Consider the following 21,970-nt stretch of genomic DNA (forward strand, 5'->3'; position numbering starts at 1 on the left):
AGGAAGCAATTTACTTGCAGTCGTTTAGGTAAACAGTGTTACTGCCGGGTATAGAAATTCAGCTCTCTTGATCCATTTCATGACAGAGTTAAAAGAGCTCTTATTCTTTTTAGCTTTCTTGGAAAAAGAAGATGGAAGGTTGGGAGGGGTGTGGGTAGGGATTGAATAATCGACTTCAAACGTGTGAAGGGTGTTTCTGCAGCCCCAAGTCTTCTGAAAACCGTCCAAGAGACAGTGAACGGAAAGCACACGAGGATGGCAGGAAGTTAGCACGCTAAAGAAAAATCTTTCTGGTTGACAGAGCGAGAAAGGCTGTGGTGTCACCTTCTCTGGGCTCTTTCAGACTTGGAGCTGTTAGTTCCTGCGTCAGCTCTGTTGGAAGAGTCTGAAGGCTGAGAGAAAAACCAGTGCTGCAGCTCCTCACTGGCGGGGCCACATCTTTGCTTTGCTCTCTCTCTCTGCTTTCATTTCATTCTCTCTGCTGTTCATTATGCAGAGCATCTATTTATTAAACTTCTCTGCTTGCAGTTCTGAGCTTGCAGCTGTGCACACTAAGGCCATTGGACCCAGCTAACCCCTGCTCTAGTCTAGTAGCTTCTGATCTTAGATGCGCATGTATAGTTAGGGATGTTGAGTGTACACAGGCTCAATCTGACGACTTGAACACAAACCATCCATTCAAGTCAAAGTGTCAGAGCCAGACTCAAGCCCACCCCACTCCAATCCTTTCATCCTGTTCTTCCCTTCCTAGACATCCCAGGAGTTTGTGGAGAAACTGACCAAACGACTAAAACGACACCCTGAGGAGACGGGAGGCTTCCAGGAGGCACCCCTAGCCTATGATGCCATCTGGGCCTTGGCACTGGCCCTCAACAAGACGTCCGGAGGGGGCGGCCGTTCGGGTGTGCGCCTGGAAGACTTCAACTACAACAACCAGACCATAACTGACCAAATCTACCGGGCAATGAACTCCTCATCCTTTGAGGGTGTTTCCGTGAGTTACAGCAGCCCCTTTGCTGGCCTCTGTCCTCCCATCCGGAGAGACCTCTCTGAGGCTTCTTCTCCTGGAAACATGCCTTCTCAGTTACCTCTCTGCAATAATCAGTTTTAGACCAGGGAAGTAGAAGCCCCCAAGCCAGAAAACCCCACAGAAGTCTAGAAGAGCGATGATATATTCCATTTCTTCCAACCTCTCCCCTCACTTCTCTCAGTCCCGATATTTATGAGTCAGATGAAAATTATAGGATTTTAAAAGAGGAAGCAGCCTGAAAGATCCTCTCCTTATTCCTCTTAAAGTGGGGAAATAAGCATCCAGAGGGACTTGGTGACTTGCTTAGGTCACACAGCCAGAGGCCAGGTCCCCTGGTATTCCATCTGGGGATTTTTCCCATTCAAATCTCCTGGGTGAAGCTTCTTTTCCAAAGAATAATGTTTCTAAAATCTAGGGTATGGGCATCTGGGGTATGTCCTATATGCAGGCAAATGCCATAAATAGAATTCATTCAGAAGCTCAATTACTTCAAAAACATAAGGATTCAAAGAGGCCCTGATGTTCTCGTTTCGCTCTTGCTTTTATCCCCTTTGCCTTCCTCCACATGTTTCTCCCCCTCAGGGCCATGTGGTGTTTGATGCCAGCGGCTCTCGGATGGCATGGACGCTCATCGAGCAGCTGCAGGGTGAGCATAGGGATGTGGGGGGATGGGGAGGTCGGTGGACGGGCCAGGCTGGGGCTGGGCTAGAATACGGTCTGGGAGGAGAACCCTAGGAGACAGGAAGACATTGCCTTGGTGCCTCCCTACCTCATGCCTGCTCTTCCGTGTTCCTCAAGCTTTTAAATAATGATACTGATAATAAAAAGCTTAGCCATGGGTGAGTTTCTTTGCGTTTCAGTGGTTGTGCATGCAAATTGAAAACCACCACTCTTTTCCCCTAGTGGCCCCCATTTTGATTTGAGAAATTTCCCTCTGGTGACTTGAGGGGTTCATCACTTGCCAGCGGCATATTCATGGACTCAAGGAAAGCTGAATCTAGGAAACAAGCTATTTTTAAAGGGAACCTATTGCATTTCCTTGATATGTAAACAATTAGGTCTAATTTTTCTGCAGTACGTCTAGTTTGGCTTTTCTAGATGGTATATGCTTATAACTTCACACTGAGTTATTTGCAAAACTTGTGAATTAGTTTTTCAACTCCACTCCACTCAGACTCTTAGAGCAGGGCCAAAAGAACCATTTCTTGGCCTCCTGTGAAAAGTTTCTTTCTTTTCCTTCTCCCGACCTCCTACATCCTCTCAGATCTTTGTAACCAGGACAAGAACGAATAGACTTCAGCCACAGTCCAAGGGCTATGAGTTGGCTTTAGAAGAAAAAGTTATGGTAACTGGGACAGCTCTAGAAATCTTAGGAGTGGCTGAATTTGTGGCTTTTTAAGAGGCAGATGCATCTTGTTTAAGAAATTAGAAGCCAAGTCAATGGAAGAGAAATTTCTAAAATTAAAATGAAAGCCTCTGGGAAAATAGATCTTGTGATTCTATCAGGAGAGGGAGAATAAGCGGAAACATGTTTAAAGATTTTTAAGCCAGAATCACAGTGAGAGACATTTTCCTGAGGTGTGAGCCCGTGGAATGGGTGGCAGACATCCTGTGCAGCATTCTTCACTGAAGGGCTTAAAGCATATAAGATATTCTTATTTGTTTGTGTGGGCTTCCCTAGTGGCTCAGCAGTAAAGAACGTGTCTGCCAATGCAGGAGACATGAGTTTGATCCCTGAACTGGGAAGATTCCCTGGAGAAGGATATGGCAACCCACTCCAGTATTATTCTGGGAAATCCCATGGACAGAGGAGCCTGCAGGCTACAAGTCCATGGAGTCACAAAAGAGACATGACTGAGTGACTAAACAACAATTTCTTTGTGTTGCCTTGGAATCTATCCTATAGTGCTTTTCAATCAGATTGCTGTTTCAAGTGGCCCCCAGATCCTTCCAAGTATCCTTTGGGGGCTCAGGTGAAGGGAGAATCAGATATGACCATAGAGATCTACTTTAGGGAAGTGGGAGGTTGAGAATGCTTGGGATCAACTCTTCACCTACCTGTGGTTACTCCTATCATCTGTCCAGGTGGCAGCTACAAGAAGATTGGTTATTATGACAGCACCAAGGATGACCTTTCCTGGTCCAAAACAGATAAGTGGATTGGTAAGTGGATCCTGTCTATAATTTCCTTTAACTCCTCTGAACCATTGACGAATACTGTGTTTGAATGAGGGTGGGGTGGTTGGTACCATGGGGTTGAAATGTCCTAAGGAGATGAACCAGGGGCTGGGTTTCTGAGAAAGGGAATAAAACCTCCAAGATGTGGGTAGGAGAGACTGGTGTATTTAGAGAGGGTATAGGTGGTGGGTAGCAATGCATTCTTAAAAATAGTACATTCCTGGGATGACTGGGGATTGGGTCCAGGGGGCAGGAAATGAAAATTCCATTTGGGTTTCCCAGATGTTCTGGTGACCTGATATATCTGAATCAGCTACTTCAAGCCTCAAGTTGCCTCTTAGCTTTCTTAGGAAGACAGTTGCTTAAACTGTAGGAGAGGATGTAAAACCTCATTTAATTGTCTTCTGTTAAAATGTACTTTTAAGGAAAGAAAGGAAGCAATTATATTCCTTGTGTGTTTGGTGGGCTAAATAATAGGAAATGGGAAAGATACTCAAGGTGGGCAAAATGGGGACTTTATTCATCAAAAAAAGGCTTGGTGTCTTCAGGAGGGGGAAGGGCACAGCCATGGAAGACAGCTGCCATCTGCCCTGCCCAGCTGAAATCTAGTAGTTCTCAGCACTGCTGGAGTTCTGAATTTTTTTTTTTTTTTTATAATTTGAATTTAGGACAGTGTTCTGTATTGCTATAAATGCTGCATGGCCTAAATTATGCTTTTTTTTTTTTTTTTTAAAGCTCAGCAAATTGAAATTAGTCTTTTTTCCCCCCACTTTCTGTGAATTCTGTGACAACTTTGAGCTTCCCTTTAATAATAACTGAGAAACACCTTTGGGAATATCACCTGGCCAGGGTTAAAATCACAGATCAGTTTTTTTTTTTTTTTTAAAGAAAATTCCTCCTGAGGTTAGGAGGCCAGACTCTATTTTGAGGCACTTTAGCTTCATGATTCTATGATTGCCTTTTGCAGCTTCTAATTTGAGTTGTAAGAGACCTCATAAAATTTATTTCTCAGTATCCCCTTCTTTTCCTTCCATTCTTTCCTGAAAGAAAGATTGAAAAAAACACAAAGAACAAAAGGTAACAACAAAAAGACTACAACTTTGGTGATACAGCTCGGCCTCTAGTTCCATCTTCTTGTCTCATATCTGATTGCTTCCTGAGAGCCCCAGAATCAAAGAGCACTTGGGCTGCAGCAAGCCCTGATTCAGGGCAGTTAGGGCCTCCTGTCCTCAGAGTTAAGACCTGGGTGCCCATCAGCAGCTTGGTCCTTCTCCCCTTTCTCCTGTCCCACCTTCATGCCTTTGTCCTTCCTCCTTTCTCTTCCCCCTCCCTTGTGCCACGTAGGAGGGTCCCCTCCAGCTGACCAGACCTTGGTCATCAAGACGTTCCGCTTCCTGTCACAGAAACTCTTTATCTCCGTCTCCGTTCTCTCCAGCCTGGGCATTGTTCTAGCTGTTGTCTGTCTGTCCTTTAACATCTATAACTCCCATGTCCGGTAAGTTTCTCTTCTGACATTTCCCTGTCCTCTCTGCTTCTCCAAGATAACGGTCATTTGCTTGAAGGGAGTGAGAAGGAAAGTATGTAGCTCCTGAGGCCGTGCATCTCTGAGGTTTCCACTCTAGATAATTGTTTGCCCAGGGAACAAAAAGGGGGAAGCCAGGTATAACTCTCATCCCTGCTCCAAAGCAGCTAATGGAAAAATAAAAAAGCTTTTGGGATCAGGTAACATAATTTAGGGCTCTAAAGAGTGTGTGTGTGGTAGGGGCCTGTGCCCAGGAAGCCGTCTGTGGCCCCCCATGACCGAACTGGCTTTGTCTCTGATGCCATCTCCAAGGCCGCCTGCCTTTGTCTCCCGGCCCTGAGGTTGGGGTCAGGCCGTTGTGGGGTGTTTGGGGAGCTGAGCCTCCCTGGAGAGGAGGGTAATTCTGCTCTTCAATCTCTCCCACCCTTCCGCCTCTGCCCTAGTTATATCCAGAACTCACAGCCCAACCTGAATAATCTGACTGCTGTGGGCTGCTCACTAGCGTTAGCCGCCGTCTTCCCCCTCGGGCTGGATGGTTACCACATCGGGAGAAGTCAGTTCCCCTTCGTCTGCCAGGTGAGGAGGGGGCGGCAGGTCTCCTGCAGAGCATGGCTCTCCGGCCCGCCCCCTCAGGAGCGCCTTCTGTGATGCGCCGTCCCCTGCCTGTCCTCCTTGTCTTTCCTCCTTGTCCTTAGTTGTTCTCCTGACATCGCCCCCTGATCTCTGTCTGGCTCTGTCCCTTCCTTCTATGCCTCCAGACTTTTTCATTCTGTAGCTGGCTTGGCAGTTCCAAGGTTGCCATGGCATGCCTTGCAGAGAAGGGTGGGGAGGTACTGAAGGCGCAGGAAGGGGGTCTGCATAGAGAACCCTCGGACAATGGTGGCCTGTCTGTGGCGCGGGGGCTGAGAACAAGAACTGGGGACTTCCCGTGGGAGCCTTAGTTGTGGTTGGGGAGGACAGAGGCAGGGATCTGAACCAACAGCAGGGAGAGTTGGGGGGAAGGGACCGCTCTCACACAGGGAGGAGGCCCTGTGGGACTCTTGGCACATGGAAGGTTCTGGGGCTGCAGAGTAAGCCTGGCTTCAGCGGCAGTATTTGTTTGGTTCTCTCTTATGCTGGTGGGAAATACTGCCCCTTGCTTTCTTGCCCATTCTCACTCTTCTCTGCTCTGTACCTATCCTGATCACACACCTGGGCACATGGCATTTGCACACACATACACCTACAATTCTTCAGAAAGACCCAATACAGTGAGAAAGCAGATAGTCAGCAGTGACGCACAAGAGGTATCAGAGCAGGGATCTGCTGAGGGAACGAAGAGAAAGCAGCTGACTGTCCGAGTGGCTGCATGGACCTCACCAAAGGCGCATGTGAATTGTGAAGGATGCAGGGGATTTTGTTGGCTGGAGAAATAAAAGAGGGTTACTCCATGAATGGAGGGAGTGTCCTGTGGGTAGCAGAGGCACCAAAGAGAGTAGATCAAGGGCAAGGATAAGCAAGCAAGCAGCTGAGCAGGGCTGGAGCATGGGGCAGGTGAGGGTCTGGGGCAGGTAAAAGTGTGGGGGGAGAAGAGGCTGGAAAGGTGGGTGGGTCCATGTTGTAAACGGTCTCATGCCACATCTAGAGGTGTTCAGGCTGCAGTCTGCAGGCCTTGGGGAACAGTCAGAAGTGACTGGCTGTTAAAACCCATTTTTTAGCAAGATTATCCAGGTGGCAAAGTGCAAAGAGATTCTCTGCTGCCCAATCGCCCTCTCCACCCAGCCCCTACTGGCTGCATCCTGCCAGTCTGGTCATCTGTTCCCTCCTACAGCCCTGCCCCATGCTGGCACTATCCACCTGCTGCCCCGCCCTATTCTCTCCTGCCCTCTCTCCTTTCCTAGGCCCGCCTCTGGCTCCTGGGTTTGGGCTTTAGCCTGGGCTACGGCTCCATGTTCACCAAGATCTGGTGGGTCCATACAGTCTTCACAAAGAAGGAGGAAAAGAAAGAGTGGAGGAAGGTGAGCTGCTCTGAATCCCTTGGCCCCTAGCACCTAGGCTCTCAGGGCTTGGGAGGCCCTGTCCCCCACCCCATATTGGGCTGTACTCTGTGTGTTGACTCAGACCCTGGAGCCCTGGAAGCTGTATGCCACGGTGGGCCTGCTGGTGGGCATGGACGTCCTCACCCTCGCCATCTGGCAGATCGTGGACCCCCTGCACCGGACCATTGAGGTACCCTTTAAGGAGGTGCTTGGGTCAGGAGGCCTTGCAGGACACACTGGTGGAAGGGCCTCGGGAGCTGCCCATGGGAGGTTCCATGGGTTCCATATTCCAGCCCTGGGTATCTCAGCGGCTCTCCCTGCTTCCTGGAGGGAACCCTAGCAGACACTCTCAATTCCTGTGACAAAAGGAAGTGGTGGGGATCTGGGAGGATGGGCAGACTTTCAGACATCGTGGAAAGTGGGGGAACAAGCACTTATAAGGTGTTTAGGCAAATGTTCCCAGACCTGGAGTTGGATCTGGCATGAGAATTGAGGATCTCTTCAGAAAGAGGGCGCAGAACTGGGAGTTGGGACTGAGCAGAGGTGGGGAGGGGAGGGGAGGACAGCAACCATCTTGCCTGTGGCTCTGTCTCTCCCTTAGACTTTTGCCAAGGAGGAGCCGAAGGAAGATATTGATGTGTCTATTCTGCCCCAGCTGGAGCACTGTAGCTCCAAGAAGATGAACACATGGCTTGGTGTGCAGGGTGTGGGGGAGGGGTGGGGGAGATGCCCATAAAGGGGGCTAGTGGGGAGGGAGTGTGTGTGGAGTGGGCAGTAGCTTGGAGGGAGGAGGGTCTTTGGAAAAAGAGGCGGAGAGCTTACGTCAACTCAGTTCGAACCTCCTCCTGTTTGCCTCTGTGTTAGTCTTTTCTGAGCATGGGGAGAGTTGATCTTTTGCCTGAGGTGCTTAGTGTCCAGCTCAGGGAGGAGGCAGAGCTTGTGTTCATCAGAGGGACCAGTGATGTGGCCTCACCCTCACTCTATCTCTTGTCTGGTCCACTCCCTGGAGTGAGACTGGGGCTGCGAGGGGTTAGGCCCCTTTGGCCCTTTTAACATCACTCTGACCTCTGACCACAAATGGCAAACCCACCCTCAGCATGGAAAGCCATCTTCCCACTCAGAGGGTGAGGAGGTGAGACACTGTGTGTGGCTCAAGCCCTTGACAAGGTCCTTGACAGCTGCTCATGACCATCATCGTCCTGTGTGATGGGGCTCTTAGTCCCAGGAGGAAGCAGTGAGGTCAGGGCGAGTGGGGTGGACCTGGGGGCAGTGGACAGGGAGGGGGCTACTAGGTCAGAGGGGCTGGGTTGGAGAGGAGGCCCCCATGTCACTGCCATCAGAAGGAGCACAGAGAAGGGGGTAGTGAGTGGAAAATAACCCTTCCCTGCCATCCTAGGCATCTTCTATGGTTACAAGGGGCTGCTGCTGCTGCTGGGTATCTTTCTTGCTTATGAGACCAAGAGTGTGTCCACTGAGAAGATCAATGACCACCGGGCTGTGGGCATGGCCATCTACAATGTGGCGGTGAGCTCCCTGGACACCTGGCATCGATCGTGGGGACTGGGCACAGCAACCCAGATGGGGGTGGTCTGAGAAGAATGAGGTGCCTGATGTGGGGTCAGCTGGGTAGAAGTCTTAAAACATTTTCTAATGCCTTGGGTTTGAAAAGCACTTTATAATGTATAAAGTGAACATCAATCTTCATACAACCACCCAGTGAAGAGGTGATTAGCATCCCCACTAGATAGATGCGGAAGCAGAAACAGGTGAAATCCTGTTTCCTCATCTGTGGTTCCCAAGCTGGGAATCTGAATGAGATTTCCTGCAAGGATGCTCAGGACTGGCTCTTAAGGACTCTGATGTGTGTACAGAGATGCTGGGAGCTCCTGTCTGGAGGGAGGGGCTGCCCTAGAGCTGGAGCTGGTTTGGGACAGTTTATCTGGGATTCTTACCAACCAAGAGTTGAGGATGATCCTGACTTTGTTATTGTTGTTGTTCAGTAGCTAAGTCGTGTCCGACTCTTTGCGACCTCAAGGACTGCAGCACTCCAGGCTTTCCTGTCCTCCACTATCTCCTGGAGTCTGCTCAAAATCATGTCCACTGAGTCAGTGATGCCATCCAACCATCTCATCCTTGGCTGCCCCCTTCTCCTCTTGCCCTCAATCTTTCCCAGCATCAGGGTTTTTCCCAGTGAGTTGGCTCTTCCCATCAGGTGGCCAAAGTATTGGAGCTTCAGCTTCAGCATCAGTTCTTCCAGTGAATATTCAGGGTTGATTTCCTATAGGTTTGACTGGTTTGATCTCCTTGCTGTCCAAAGGACTCTCAAGAGTCTTCTTCAGTACTCCACAATTCGAAAGCATCATTTCTTCAGTGCTCAGCCTTCTTTCTGGTCCAAATCTCACATCCCGACTTTGGGTCCTTTTTGAATGGAAAGTTCCCCAGGAACCTGTCCCCATAGACTTTTCTGGGGGAAGTAGACCCTGTCTCTTGTCTGAGCCAGCAGGTCTGTGACCCCACACATGCTCTGCCCCCAGGTTCTGTGCCTCATCACTGCCCCGGTCACCATGATCCTGTCCAGCCAGCAGGATGCCGCCTTTGCCTTCGCCTCCCTCGCCATAGTTTTCTCCTCATATATCACCCTGGTCGTGCTCTTTGTGCCCAAGGTATGGCTCTGGGTGTCCTCCCAGCCTCTCCAGCCCCTGTCCCCTCCATGTCCCTACTTCCCTTCCTCCCACTTCTTCCGTTTTGGGCCCAGCTCCCTCTTGTTTTCCTTCCTTCTGTGCAACCCACCATGACCTAATCACTGACAGTCCCTGCTGGCCCATCCACACCCCCAACTCCCTCCCAGATGCGCAGGCTGATCACCCGAGGGGAGTGGCAGTCGGAGGCACAGGACACCATGAAGACCGGGTCCTCGACCAACAACAACGAGGAGGAGAAGTCCAGGCTGTTGGAGAAGGAGAACCGCGAGCTGGAGAAGATCATCGCCGAGGTGGGTGGTGAAGGCAGAGGTGGCGGCAGGTCGGGGAGGCCCACGTCTCGGGTGGGGTCAGGATTCCAGAGGTAGAGCCTGAGACCGGGGTTCCTGTGCACGTGATTTACCAAGGGAGGTCTCAAGAGACAGGCTGCCAGGGAGAGAGTGGAGGAGGCCCGGGAAGGGGTGAAGGTGGAGTCAGTCTCAGGTAAAAACCTGGTAAAGTGCTGGTCTCAGCGGGTGGAGGGGCTCTGGAGCCAGAACTGCATTGTAGGCTCCGCCTCCTGGAGGCGAGGGCGTGGCCCTGGGCTGGGCGTGGCCGATTGTGGGGGTTGAGTATACCCTCTAGTGAGAGGGGTCTGGGCAGGTCTACAGGCCCCCAGCGGGAGTTAGGGGCCAGCGCAGTGTCAGGCTGGGGGTATTCAAACTAGGTTGGCATTAATCTGTTGAGTGTGTTACCGGAAGCGGAAGCTGTGTGCTCGGTCCGTTCTCCCCTCCCCCACCCCCTTTGTTTCCCTGATCCCGACTGCTGCCCCACTGTGTTCACTGTGTGCTTTCGGCTCTCCCTGTTCCTGCCTGATGGCTCCTGTTCCTTTCTTCTGCCCGTTTCCCCCTCCCTCTCCCCCACATTTTTCTCTGCCTCTCCTTCCCTCCTCCCACCCTTTCCTGATTTCCTCTCTCCCACTCGCCTGATTGTTTTCTTCCTCCAGAAAGAGGAGCGCGTCTCTGAACTGCGCCATCAGCTCCAGTCTCGGCAGCAGCTCCGATCCCGGCGTCACCCTCCGACACCCCCAGACCCCTCGGGGGGCCTGCCCAGGGGGCCCCCTGAGCCCCCTGACCGGCTTAGCTGTGATGGAAGTCGAGTCCACTTGCTTTACAAGTGAGGGAGGTGTGAGGGGGGACAGGCAAATAGGGGGAGGGAGAGGGGGAAGGGAGGGGGGCTCGGGACGAAGCAGGGGATACCTACCCTAGGTGGGAAGAACACCGTTCCATCCCATCTCTTGTAAATACCTGCCCCTCTTGAGTCCCAGAGTCCCAGGTCCCAGCGTCGACTGAGTCTCCAGTGCTCTGGGAGCCGGGCCCTGTTCTCTCATTCATTCGTATCATTGTCTATCTCTACTTCATAATCGAGTTTGTACCCGGCTTGAAGCTTCTCACTCACTGGCTCCTTGGTGCCTCACGAGACACACCCCCTCTTCTTTTCCTCTGGTTGCCACGACAACCCGGCAGCCCCCTCGCTTTTGTGCTCTGCTCCCACCAGCAGGGGCCTCCCCAGAGGGCTCTCTGTGGCAACAGGGCCTGGCCATTTCTCTCACCATCCTCATCTCCTTCCAACCCCTTGGCTGTCCACACAGCCACACGTTTTGTCCCTCTTGAATTTAGCTTTTGCAAGGCACTCTTTTTGTCAAGGCTCACATGCTCCTTCCCTCTTCCCAACACACATCTATCCTCACTGTTCTCACTTTCTTGTTTGCACATGTGGTTTCACATGTGCTCTCTCCACCCTTCCTGTGGCCACATGTGCCCTGCTGTATTCCCTTCCCTCACGGCTGCCTGTGCCCCTCTCATGGTCATGGATATGCCCTTGGGAGAGCTGTGTGGGTGGGCGTGTGCCATTTGTACGTGTCCGGGTTTATCTGTGCACTTGCCCTGTGTGCCCTCGTGTACCCTCTTCTTTTTGCACCTTAAAATTGTGTTCTTCCAGCAGAGCCATATGCACCCACCCTGCACATTGTCACACACTTTCCCCCAATTCCCATCTGGTGGGGCCGTCCACATCTGGGTCTACATCACACTCGGTTTCTGCTCGCACTCACCCTGCTCTCCTTTGCACTCTGGAGCACCCTCGGTCCACACTCAAAGTCCTCCTCTACAAAGTGCTCCCTTCGATTTTGTATTTTTCTGAGGGAAGGAAGGGAGAAGAAATGGGGACAGGTTTGGGGAGCTGCTTGCAGTGGGTAGTTGGTGAGAATCCTGACCAAAGGAAGGCACCCCTGACTGTGGAGGCAGAAGATGGTCCTGTGTGGTGGGAGATGGTGTCCTTTTTGCACTGTGGTGTCTTGGGGGAAGGATCTCCCCAAATCTCAATAAACCAGTGAATGGAGTGACTCAGCACCTCGTTCCTCACTGTGAACCAAGTGGGCTTCAGCCCAAGGAGGGAGGCTCTGGGGGCCCCCCGCATTGATGAAAAGGCACTTCAGTGGAGGGATGGACAGAGGTATTGTATTGATCCATTGAGGGCTTAGCAGGGCAAAGCAGGACACCGTTAGGGCTGAGATTAGTGAGAGGTGACATAACTGGTTAAAAGTGTAGGCTGGAGTCAAAACTACCAGAGCTTCAGATTCTAACACGTACAAAAAACATTCTTAATTTCTATTTTCCACGTCCTCACTTGTGAAGGTAATAGTCATCATCCTTACCACCATCTTCACATCTATCTCTCCACAGAGTGGATGCCAGGACGAGTGCTCACGATGGTTCTTGGCTCATGGAGCATGTTGGGTAAACAAGCCACTGTCACTGTTTAATGAGGTCTCTGACAGTGATGGGCATGTATTGGGAGCCTGGAGCATGTGGCTGAACAGATGTGAGGACAATTCCTCCTAGGAATTGAGGATAATAATAAAATACGACCGTTCGGAGGTAGCGGATTAGATGGTCCCGGGGTGTTTCCAGCCTGAAAAGTCATTGAGAACTCTGAGCATCTTGGCAGGAGCTTGCAAGAAAGTCCTCAATGACCAATGAAAACAAAACAAAACATTGCTCGACAATTTTGTAATTTTTTGTGTCCCCTTGGAGAAGTGGTGTTTTTTTTTTCCCCCCGAAGCTCAGTTTCTCTCCTTCCCCATAGCACTGATTTTTTAAAAGTGATTTTCATATTTTTTTTCTGAAAGAGCTGCAAGGATTGGTTGGGCCCTGTCATTTCACCACCCTGTTTAATAGCCAATTTCTGAAGTTTCCCAAGAGCAGGGGAGGTTAAATTTTGGACCAGTACTTGAAAAGCATTCCACTGTGAGTATCTGCTTTGGATCACTAGGATTTGAATCGAGTTGCCCTTCATCCCACAGTGGAATATGCTCAAGGCAAAGGGAAGAGGCCTGTGGAGGAGGTCAGCTGGTAGTGTAGAAAATGGACAGTTGGCTTCAGAAGCAGCAGTGGGAGCTACCTCCCAGCCCTGGGCAGAACAGGAAAGACCAGAGTTACCACCTGGAACTTTGCTTGTACTTGTTTAGTCACTAAGTTGTGTACGACTCTGCAGCCCTGTGAACTATACCCTTCTGGGATCCTCTGTCCATGGGATTTCCCAGGCAAAAATACTGGAGTGGGTTGCCATTTCCTTCTCTGGGGGAATCTTCCCGACCAGGGATTGAACCTGCATTTCCTGCTTGGCAGGTGGGTTCTTTACTACTGAGCCACCTGGGAAACCCTCTTTGCACTTAGCAGGGCTGCAGATTACAGAGGGTTAGTTCTGCTGTGCCATGGTTAAGCCAGACATTCTTGGCTGGTAGGAGCACAGACAGGGACCAGGTCGAATGGTAGGGCTAGCAGAGACGCCTGGTGCGAGAGGGAAGTGTTGCCAGGTGGTGTGTGACCACTACTTAGCAGTTCTGGGAAGAGCTCCCTTGGCCTCTCCAGCCCTGCTGGGTCAGGGTGGGCTTCACCTTGGGCTTTCAGATCTGACTGTAGAACATCTTGAACTCTAGACTGCTTGCCAGACTTCAGTGGCCCCTGTTCTGCCTTGACTTGGTCTCTTGCCTCCCTGCCCTGATCACTTAACAGGAAGCATTTTGTGAAGACTTTGCTGCTATGTTAGTTTTACTATTTTTTTTTCAGTCAGTCAGGTTTTGATGGGGAAGTTATGGTGGTAGGTGCTTGTCTAGGCCTTGGGGTAGAGCAGTGGGCAGGGCTTCCCTTGTAGCTCAGTCAATAAAGAATCCACCTGCAATGCAGGAGACCCAGGTTCGATTCCTGGGTTGGAAAGATCCTGTGGAGAAAGAAATGTCAACCCATTCCAGTATTCCTGCTGAGAAATCCCATGGACAGAGGAGCTTGGCAGGCTACAGTCCATGGGTTTGCAGGAGTCAGACACGATTTAGTGACTAAACCACACCAGAGCAGTAGGCAAGATGGGCTTTTGTGGGATGTACATTCTCAAAGTGGAAAGTTAAAGTAAGTAGGCTGGTAAATGAAACAAGGTAGCTTGAGAGAACAGCCCGGAGGGTGGGCATCTCACAGTTGTCAGCTCTGCTGCTCAGGGCTGTGCCGAGGGAAGGTGTCATGTGCTCATGTCTGTTTTCTGGCAAGGAGACTGCAACGCCGAGAGGAAGACTCTGGTCCAGGGTCACACAGTTGATGAGCATCCAGGTTGAGTGAATTAGTGTGTGTTGCTGCATAACCTGTTACCCCAAAACAGTGGCTTAAGAAAATAACCATTTATATGTCTCATGGTTTTGTGGCTCAGGAACTCAGGACAGTGGAGAGATTTGAAGGTTGGGGGTTGGAATCCTCAGAAGGGTCTAGAGACGGGGGTTGGCCAAGACCTCAGCCGGGACTGTGGGCTGGAACCCCTACACCTTGCCTTTCCATGCAGTCTGGGATTCCTTATAACATGGTGCCTGGATTCCAAAGGCAAGGGTCTGAGCCAGCTGTGTTGAAGCCCAACTTTTTTCTGACACAGGCTTGGAAGTCACATAGCATCACTTCTGCTGAATCCCCAATGGTTGGGGCAGTCACAAGGCCATGCCCAGATTGAAGGAGAGGAAGAACGGACCCCACTTCATGGTGGGCTGAGCATCAGTCCCACTGTGAAAAGAACACGTGGGATGGGATAAATATGTTGCTGCAACCTTCTTTGGAAAGAAAGATCCACCGCATCTGGTCTGTCTGTTCCAAAGCAAGTGTTCATGGCACCTCACACACTGCTTTCTACCCACCCGGGCCCATCACCCAGGCATTGCTTGCTGTTTGCTGTCTTTCAGTCTCTTTCTGGGTCTTTGGTTGCTTCTGGATGCTTCAGGGCCAGCAGTAGTCCCACACCTAACCCTTCCTGCCAACTGTAGTTCCTCCCACGGTCCATTGTAATTTTAGGCCACTCTGGAGAGTTTATTCTCTCTGGTTTTTGAAGCAAGAAATTCTCTTATTTTGTACTTCAGGTTCCATTAACCAAAGGGGAATTGGAGAGTGGGCTTCAAATCAGACAGTCCTCTCCCCTCCCCCACCAAAAGGGTTGATTTTCAGAATACTTAATCAATGAAGCATCCACTTAAACAGCCTGTGGAGCAAGGAAGGGAATCCCCAGCGATGAAAGGGCTGCCACCGTGAACTGCACAGAGGCCTCCGCGAGAGGGCGCTGTGCTGGGACCGAGTGGCAGTAAAGCTAAGCAGGACAGGAGTGTTCTGGGGGTGGAGGGGAAGAGAAATAATCTTTTTCTTCTAGAACCCATCTAGGTTCTTTATTTAGCTGGGGCCCTGGAAATGAGACCAACAAAAGACAGATCAGCAAGAGAAAAACAGAAGTTTATTACCATGTGCATCGTGCATGCACTTGGGAATAGTCAGTGATGAGAAACCCAGAGAGACCATTAGAACTGGGGCTTATATACCGTTTTAGGCTAAACAAAGGAAAAGGGGTTTTGAGTTTCTGGGTGGTGGAGGCAAGTTTTGGGAAAGCGATCAGGAAAAGTGTGTGCTAAGTCAGTCGCTTCCGTTGTGTCTGACTCTTTGTGACCACATGGACTGTAGTCTGCCAGGCTCCTCTGTCCATGGGATTCTCCAGGCAAGATTGCTGGAGTGGGTTGCCTTTTCCTCCTCCAGGGGATCTTCTCGACCCAGGGATTGAACCTGCATCTCTTAATCTACTGCATTGGCAGGCAGGTTCTTTACCACTAGCGCCACATGGGAAGGAAAAGTGTAGTTAATAAGTATTGTTACTAAGGTTTGTTACGCAGATTTAAGCCAGTTCCTTCTCTTTAGAGTGTTGTTAAAACTCCTTTTTCCAGGTACATGATGGGGAGACACATTAATAAATGCAAGTTTCTTTTATAAAAAGAAAACCTGTGCTCTGCTATAGAGCTTTTCCCACAGCTGTGGGTTAATGGCCTTTAGCTTAAAATAATCCCTATACCAAAGAGACATGTTTTGGGGTAGCATATCTTGGAACCTTTCAGGCATGAGTGATGAATTCTGGTCAGGGCATTTGGGAAGGCAGGCTTCAGCAGATGCTGGAGGGACACAACAGAAGCTGGGCTTATGCTTCCGGACCTATTCGTGGTGCAGTGAGCCCTTCAGAAGTGAACTAGAGGTTATACCCTGAGGTTCCTGAATAAGGTCCTTTAAGTGCTTCCAGGGCTTTCCAGGCAGCGCTAGTGGTAAAGACTCTGCCTGGCAATGAAGGAGACTCAAGAGACTCCATCCCTGGGTTGGGAAGATTCCCTTGGGGAAGGGCATGGCAACATACTCCAATATTCTTTCCTGGAGAATCCTATGGACAGAGGAGCCTGGGGGACTACAGTCCATAGGGTCACAAAGAGTCTGACATGACTGAAGTGACTGAACGCTAGTGCTTCCAACTTGAATGTCCTACTGGTTAAGGAAGTGCCCACATTCACAGGGGGTAAATCTTATAGTCTTTAATTGTCTGTAAGGGTATCCCTTTTTCCACTTGTATCCAGTTCAATAGCTTCTACATGTTTCTATAATAACTTGTATTTTCCTTTTTAAACATTTGGCTCCCTGGTGTAACTCCTTTCCTCACATCTTTCCATCTTAATGCACAACATACATTAGCTCATTTCCACACAGTGAATTGGCAAATATTTCACGTTAATATTGTTCCCTCTGCTGTGTTTCAAGCCTCTTTGAGGAATTCTCTGATGCCCACACCACCCACACGTTCGTACACTTTATTCTTTCATTCTCTATGCCTTTGGCCTCATACTTGCCCGCAACTCAGTTGTGTGCATGCTAAGTCGCTTCAGTCTTGTTCAGTTCTTTGCGACCCTGTGGACTGTAGCCCACCAGGCTCCTCTGTCCATGGGACTCTCCAGGTGACAGGTGAGAATACCGGAGTGGGTTGTCATGCCCTTCTCCAGGGGACCGTCCCGACCCGGGGACTGAACCCGTGTCTCCTGCATTGGCAGGCAGGTTCTTTAGCACTGGTGCTACCTGGGGAGCCCCAACTCAGTTGTGTAGTGGTTACTTATGTTGGAATTGTGTCTCTGACCATCTCAACCTGCTTCAAACACTTTGAGGGTTGTGACTAAGTGAATTTGTGCTGGATTTTCTCCTGGAGTATCCAGTAGATAACTATCCACACAGACTGAATGCATTTGGAATGTTAGTCCTAAAGCCTCTGTTAAACCATTTATTCAACAAATTAGGTTTAATGAAAACAGATTATTTACACTGCTTCATTTAACTCTCTGTTGTATTTCCCCTAGAATCTCTAGAAAGGATTTTCCTGTATGAGAACATTAGGGTTTTTGGGCATAGGTCGCTGATAAACAGACAAAAAAGAGCAGAAATTTCCAGGTTCCACTGAGAGAAAGAGGATGGAGGTGATCATGAGGAAAAGGTATTACATAAGTGATTTGAAAAGTAGAACTAGGGTTGGCATCACTTGTGGGGTTGAGATTCAGTTCAGTTCAGTCGCTTAGTCATGTCCGATTCTTTGTGATCCCATGAATCCTATGCGATCACAGCATGCCAGGCCTCCCTGTCCATCACCAACTCCTGGAATTTTCCCAAACTCATGTCCATTGAGTCGGTGATGCCATCCAACCATCTCATCCTCTGTTGTCCCCTTCTCCTCCAGCCCCCAATCCTTCCCTGCATCAGGGTCTTTTCCAATGAGTCAACTCTTCACATGAGGTGGCCAAAGTATTGGAGTTTCACTTCAACATCAGTCCTTCCATTGAACACCCAGGACTGATCTCCTTTAGGATGGACTGGTTGGATCTTCTTGCAGTCCAAGGGACTCTCAAGAGTCTTCTCCAACACCATAGCTCAAAAGCATCAATTCTTTGGTGCTCAGCCTTCTTCACAGTCCAACTCTCACATCCATACATGACCGCTGGAAAAACCATAGCCTTGATCAGACAGACCTTTGTTGGCAAAGTAATGTCTCTGCTTTTTAATATGCTATCTAGGTTGGTCATAACTTTCCTTCCAAGGAGTAAGCGTCTTTTAATTTCATGGCTGCAATCACCATCTGCAGTGATTTTGGAGCCCCAAATAAAGTCAGCACTGTTTCCACTGTTTCCCCATCTATTTCCCATGAAGTGATGGGACCAGATGCCATGATCTTAGTTTTCTGAATGTTGAGCGTTAAGCCAACTTTTTCACGCTCCTCTTTCACTTTCATCGAGAGGCTTTTTAGTTCGTCTTCACTTTCTGCCATAAGGTTGGTGTTGTCTGCATATCTGAGATTATTGCTATTTCTCCCGGCAATCTTGATTCCAGCTTGTGCTTCTTCCAGCTCAGCATTTCTCATGATGAGATTAGGATTATTAAATTTAAAATAGGGATCTACATTGACATTAGGATACAATCTAATTAGGAGGCCAAGGAGACAAGAACATTAGTCCATGAAGGCTGAAATGAAGATTAGGATTAAAATAAGAGTTAATGCTGCTATGTTGTGCTGATGCCAGTGTAAATGTTGAATCAAAGCTGTTTTGTGTTGGGACTAGAATAAAACTAGGCTTTTCCTTGCTCTTATTTGGTATTGTCTTTGAATTTGGTATTGTCTTTGCCATGGAAAAGTGGGAGACAGCAACTGTGAGATTAGGATCCCAGAACCCTTTACACATTCTTTGGAAGCATTCACTCATTCACTCATTCATTTATAGCACTAATTAGGGGCCAACTGTCTGCAACATTATGGTCTGTACTGGGAGTCTGAAATCTAGTGGAGAACTGAGGAATACATCCCATGAGCTATCCCAAAACTTCCTCCAGGCAGGCTATTGTTTCTTGTTCCCAGGGAACAAGAAGTTCCTTGGAGTTCCTGTAGGATGCTGTTAGTTCAGGGAAGCAAACCTCCTTCAGCTGAGGGATCAAATTATTTCTAGACGGGGATGATTTCCTCAATGTTCACTGAGAGCTTGAGACTTCTCACCTGTGGTGGGGAGACACTATTTGTATCCAACCGCAGTGTTGAGACCATGAGGACTTGAATCAGTCCTCTTGGGTCCAAATATCTGACATAGTTCAACTGCTATGTAAACTCTGCTTTTGGGAGAGGATAATGATATCTATTTCATAGTGTTGTACTAGAGATTAAATGTGTGGTCTACTTTAATTTACCCCTGGTATATCATAATCACTATATAAAAACCTAATAATAACAATATGATAATTATCATCTTTCTGAGCAAGAGTATAGGATTGATAACCACGGTGGACCACCGCGAGGTCTTAGGTCAGGAGTCAGGGATGCCAGATGCAATACCACATTATGCCATTAGATGGCACCAAACCCACATTGTCCAAACATTGACTCCTGCCTCCTTGTTCATCACATTAATAATTGGTTCTGCCTAATGAAGATAACTCGGAGAAAGCAATGGCAACCCACTCCGGTACTCTTGCGTGGAGAATCCCATGGATGGAGGAGCCTGGTGGGCTGCAGTCCATGGGGTCGCTAAGAGCCGGACACAACTGAGCGACTTCACTTTCACTTTTCACTTTTATGCATTGGAGAAGGAAAGGGCAACCCACTCCAGTATTCTTGCCTGGAGAATCTCAGGGACGGAGGAGCCTGGTGGGTTGCCGTCTATGGGGTCGCACAGAGTCGGACACGACTGAAGTGACTTAGCAGTAGCAGCAATGAAGATAAACGGGAGGACTATATAAATACATTGCTGTGTTGGGGGAAGAAGGTTCTTTCCTGAACAATAAAAATATAAGATTATAATTTATAATTTAAGAACAGTGAATATGACTTTTCAAGTGCTATCCTTATAATGATACCTGTCAGGGACCATGCAGTAGAAAGATTTCTATGTGACTTTGATCTATCACATCAACCATGATGGTTTCTGTATCATTAGGAAATTTGATTCAGCATCATACCAAGGGTTAAAAGCCTTCTGCATCCACTTTTACTTTGTTTGAAAAATATTTATTGGGACTTCTGTAGTGGTCCGGTGGTTAAGGCCCCATGCTTCCTGTGCAGTGTTTGCAGGTTCAATCCCTAGTCAGAGAATTAAGATCCCACGTGCTTTGTGGTGTGGTCAAAAAAATTAAATGAGGAGTATTTATTAAATTACAGCCAGGAACCTCAGAGGTCATCTAGCTCAAAGACTTCCTTTTACACATGATAATATTGAGGTAGAGGGACATGAAGTGACTTCCTCATATCAAGTCACTGGTCAAAGGCAGTTTTGCTAGGTGCAACCTGGGTCTCCTGACTAAGGGTCTTTCCTGGACCCAGATGACTCTGGATTTAAAGGCTGCTACAGGTGTGCTCTGCAAAGAGTTGGACACATGTGCTGATCTGTATGGCTCATGATCGTCACACTAGATGGTAAGCAGGAGTGGCATGGACATTGGACACAGCCTGGAAGAGAGATTCACCACAGATTAAAATTCAGTAGTTGGCAGTATATTGGGTTGTATTAATAGAGGTAGAGCAGCTGAAACAAAGGAGGTGATAGTTGTGATCTACCCAGTGTTGGTTATACCAGCCTGGGACATTGCAGCTGTTTTCAGGCAGAACATACTTTCTAAGAAGGGGGTTGGGAGGCTCAAAGAGAAATCTGTCTTCAAGTATCTGAAGGGCTATCATGTGAGAGGAAGATTAGATTTCTACTTTGGCCCCGAGGAGTACAACCAGAAGCAGGGAAGCGGCAAAAGAGCACTAGTTTGGAAATCAAACAGGCTTGAGGCCACTCACTAGTTATGACCTTGGGATGATTTACTTTATTGATGCCAAGTTTGTTCATTTATAGGAGGGAGATTCTACCTTCCTCATAGAATTTTCTGGTAAATACATCAACTAGGGTATACTAATATTTGGCTGCCTTCCTAAACAAGGGTTCAGATCTGTAAATGAGCTCCAGTGGACACCTAAACATGTGTGTGCTGCCATCCGTTCTCCCTCCGCGCTCCGCATGGTCTGGATTTTCCTTTGCTGGTAAGGGACACATCACCCTGTGTGTGTTGTCTGCCCAGCCTTCCTCGAGTTTCCTGCTTTAGGGCAACCACAGCCCACAGAAGCACTTCCTCCTGCTGGGCTTCTCCGACTGGCCCTCCCTGCAGCCTGTCCTCTTGGCCCTCCTCCTCTGCTGCCTCCTGATTGTAACTGGCAGCTCGGCGCTGGTCCTGCGGGCAGTGTGTGCCCGTGTACTACTTCCTCTGCCATCTGACCCTGGTGGGCTTCACCACAAGCATGGTGCCAACCCTGCTGGCCAACATGCACCGCCAGGCACTGAGGAGCGTGGTGGCTGCCTGGCACGCCCGTGTGCATCGCTGGCGCTGGGCTCGGCTGAGTGTGTCCTCCTGGCGGTGGTGGTGCAGGACCGCGCGGCCGCTGGTGCAGTCTGCCATGATCCTGGCCTACCTGGTGCCGTGGCCCATGCTGTATGGGGCATGAGGACCAGAGGCAGCTGCAGGAAAGTAGTGGGCACCTGTAGGTCTCACCTGACAGCTGTCTGCCTGTTCCATTGCTCCGCCATCTACCTCTACCTGCAGCCCCGGCACAGCTGCAACCAGCGTTGGGCAAATTCATTTCTCTTTTCTACACTGTAGTCACACCCGCCCTCAACCCACTCCTCACCACCCTCAGGAATAAGGAAGTGAAGCGGGCAGCGAAGAGGTACCTGGGGGGGGTGTGGGGAGAGGGCAAGATGCACAGAGTCAGGAGGGGAGGGAAGGAGGGGAGTGTTACCCTGGGGCCCAAGGATGGGAATGTCCACTGGAAAGTCAGTCAGTTTAGCCTTCAGGCTGTTCATTTCTCTATGAGAATCTGTAAGATTTGTCCTTAAGCAGCCAGTGGTTAATGGGAGAGATCCCTTCCTCCCATCGGGAAGGGTTCATGTGCTTCTAGGGAAGTGTCTATATCTGTACACATGTAGGTTTAGTGTTGGTGGAAATGGTCCTCAGGCTCTCTCTAAGCCAATAAAGAGAGAATACATGATTTGAGGAAGAATTTCCCCATCCTCAGGGGATGCTATAAGCAACAACCCCCCCCCCCCACAAAGATTCCATGTGCTAAAATGATGTACGACTTGATCACGGCTGTTAGA

General features: G+C 49.3%; 1 protein-coding gene and 1 pseudogene across 3 annotated transcripts in view; both read left to right on the forward strand.

The window, feature by feature from the left end:
* GABBR1 (gamma-aminobutyric acid type B receptor subunit 1) overlaps positions 1-11,830 on the forward strand; it is a 29,186-nt gene extending 17,356 nt beyond the window's left edge. For all 3 annotated transcript variants that reach the window (XM_043449994.1, XM_043449992.1, XM_043449995.1), the window contains 12 exons: positions 752-994; positions 1,613-1,676; positions 3,116-3,193; positions 4,553-4,703; positions 5,174-5,306; positions 6,611-6,727; positions 6,831-6,938; positions 7,350-7,443; positions 8,145-8,272; positions 9,283-9,411; positions 9,597-9,740; positions 10,433-11,830. In XM_043449994.1, the coding sequence (XP_043305929.1) occupies positions 752-994; positions 1,613-1,676; positions 3,116-3,193; positions 4,553-4,703; positions 5,174-5,306; positions 6,611-6,727; positions 6,831-6,938; positions 7,350-7,443; positions 8,145-8,272; positions 9,283-9,411; positions 9,597-9,740; positions 10,433-10,606 (1,563 nt within the window). In that variant the 3' untranslated portion in view covers positions 10,607-11,830. The remainder of the gene's footprint in view (positions 1-751; positions 995-1,612; positions 1,677-3,115; positions 3,194-4,552; positions 4,704-5,173; positions 5,307-6,610; positions 6,728-6,830; positions 6,939-7,349; positions 7,444-8,144; positions 8,273-9,282; positions 9,412-9,596; positions 9,741-10,432) is intronic.
* A 2,632-nt stretch (positions 11,831-14,462) lies between these two features.
* Positions 14,463-21,473, forward strand: LOC122429231 (annotated as a pseudogene).
* Positions 21,474-21,970: the final 497 nt, after the last annotated feature.

The sequence above is a fragment of the Cervus canadensis genome, chromosome 28, assembly GCF_019320065.1.
Source record: "Cervus canadensis isolate Bull #8, Minnesota chromosome 28, ASM1932006v1, whole genome shotgun sequence".
NCBI classification, from domain to species: Eukaryota; Metazoa; Chordata; class Mammalia; order Artiodactyla; family Cervidae; genus Cervus; species Cervus canadensis.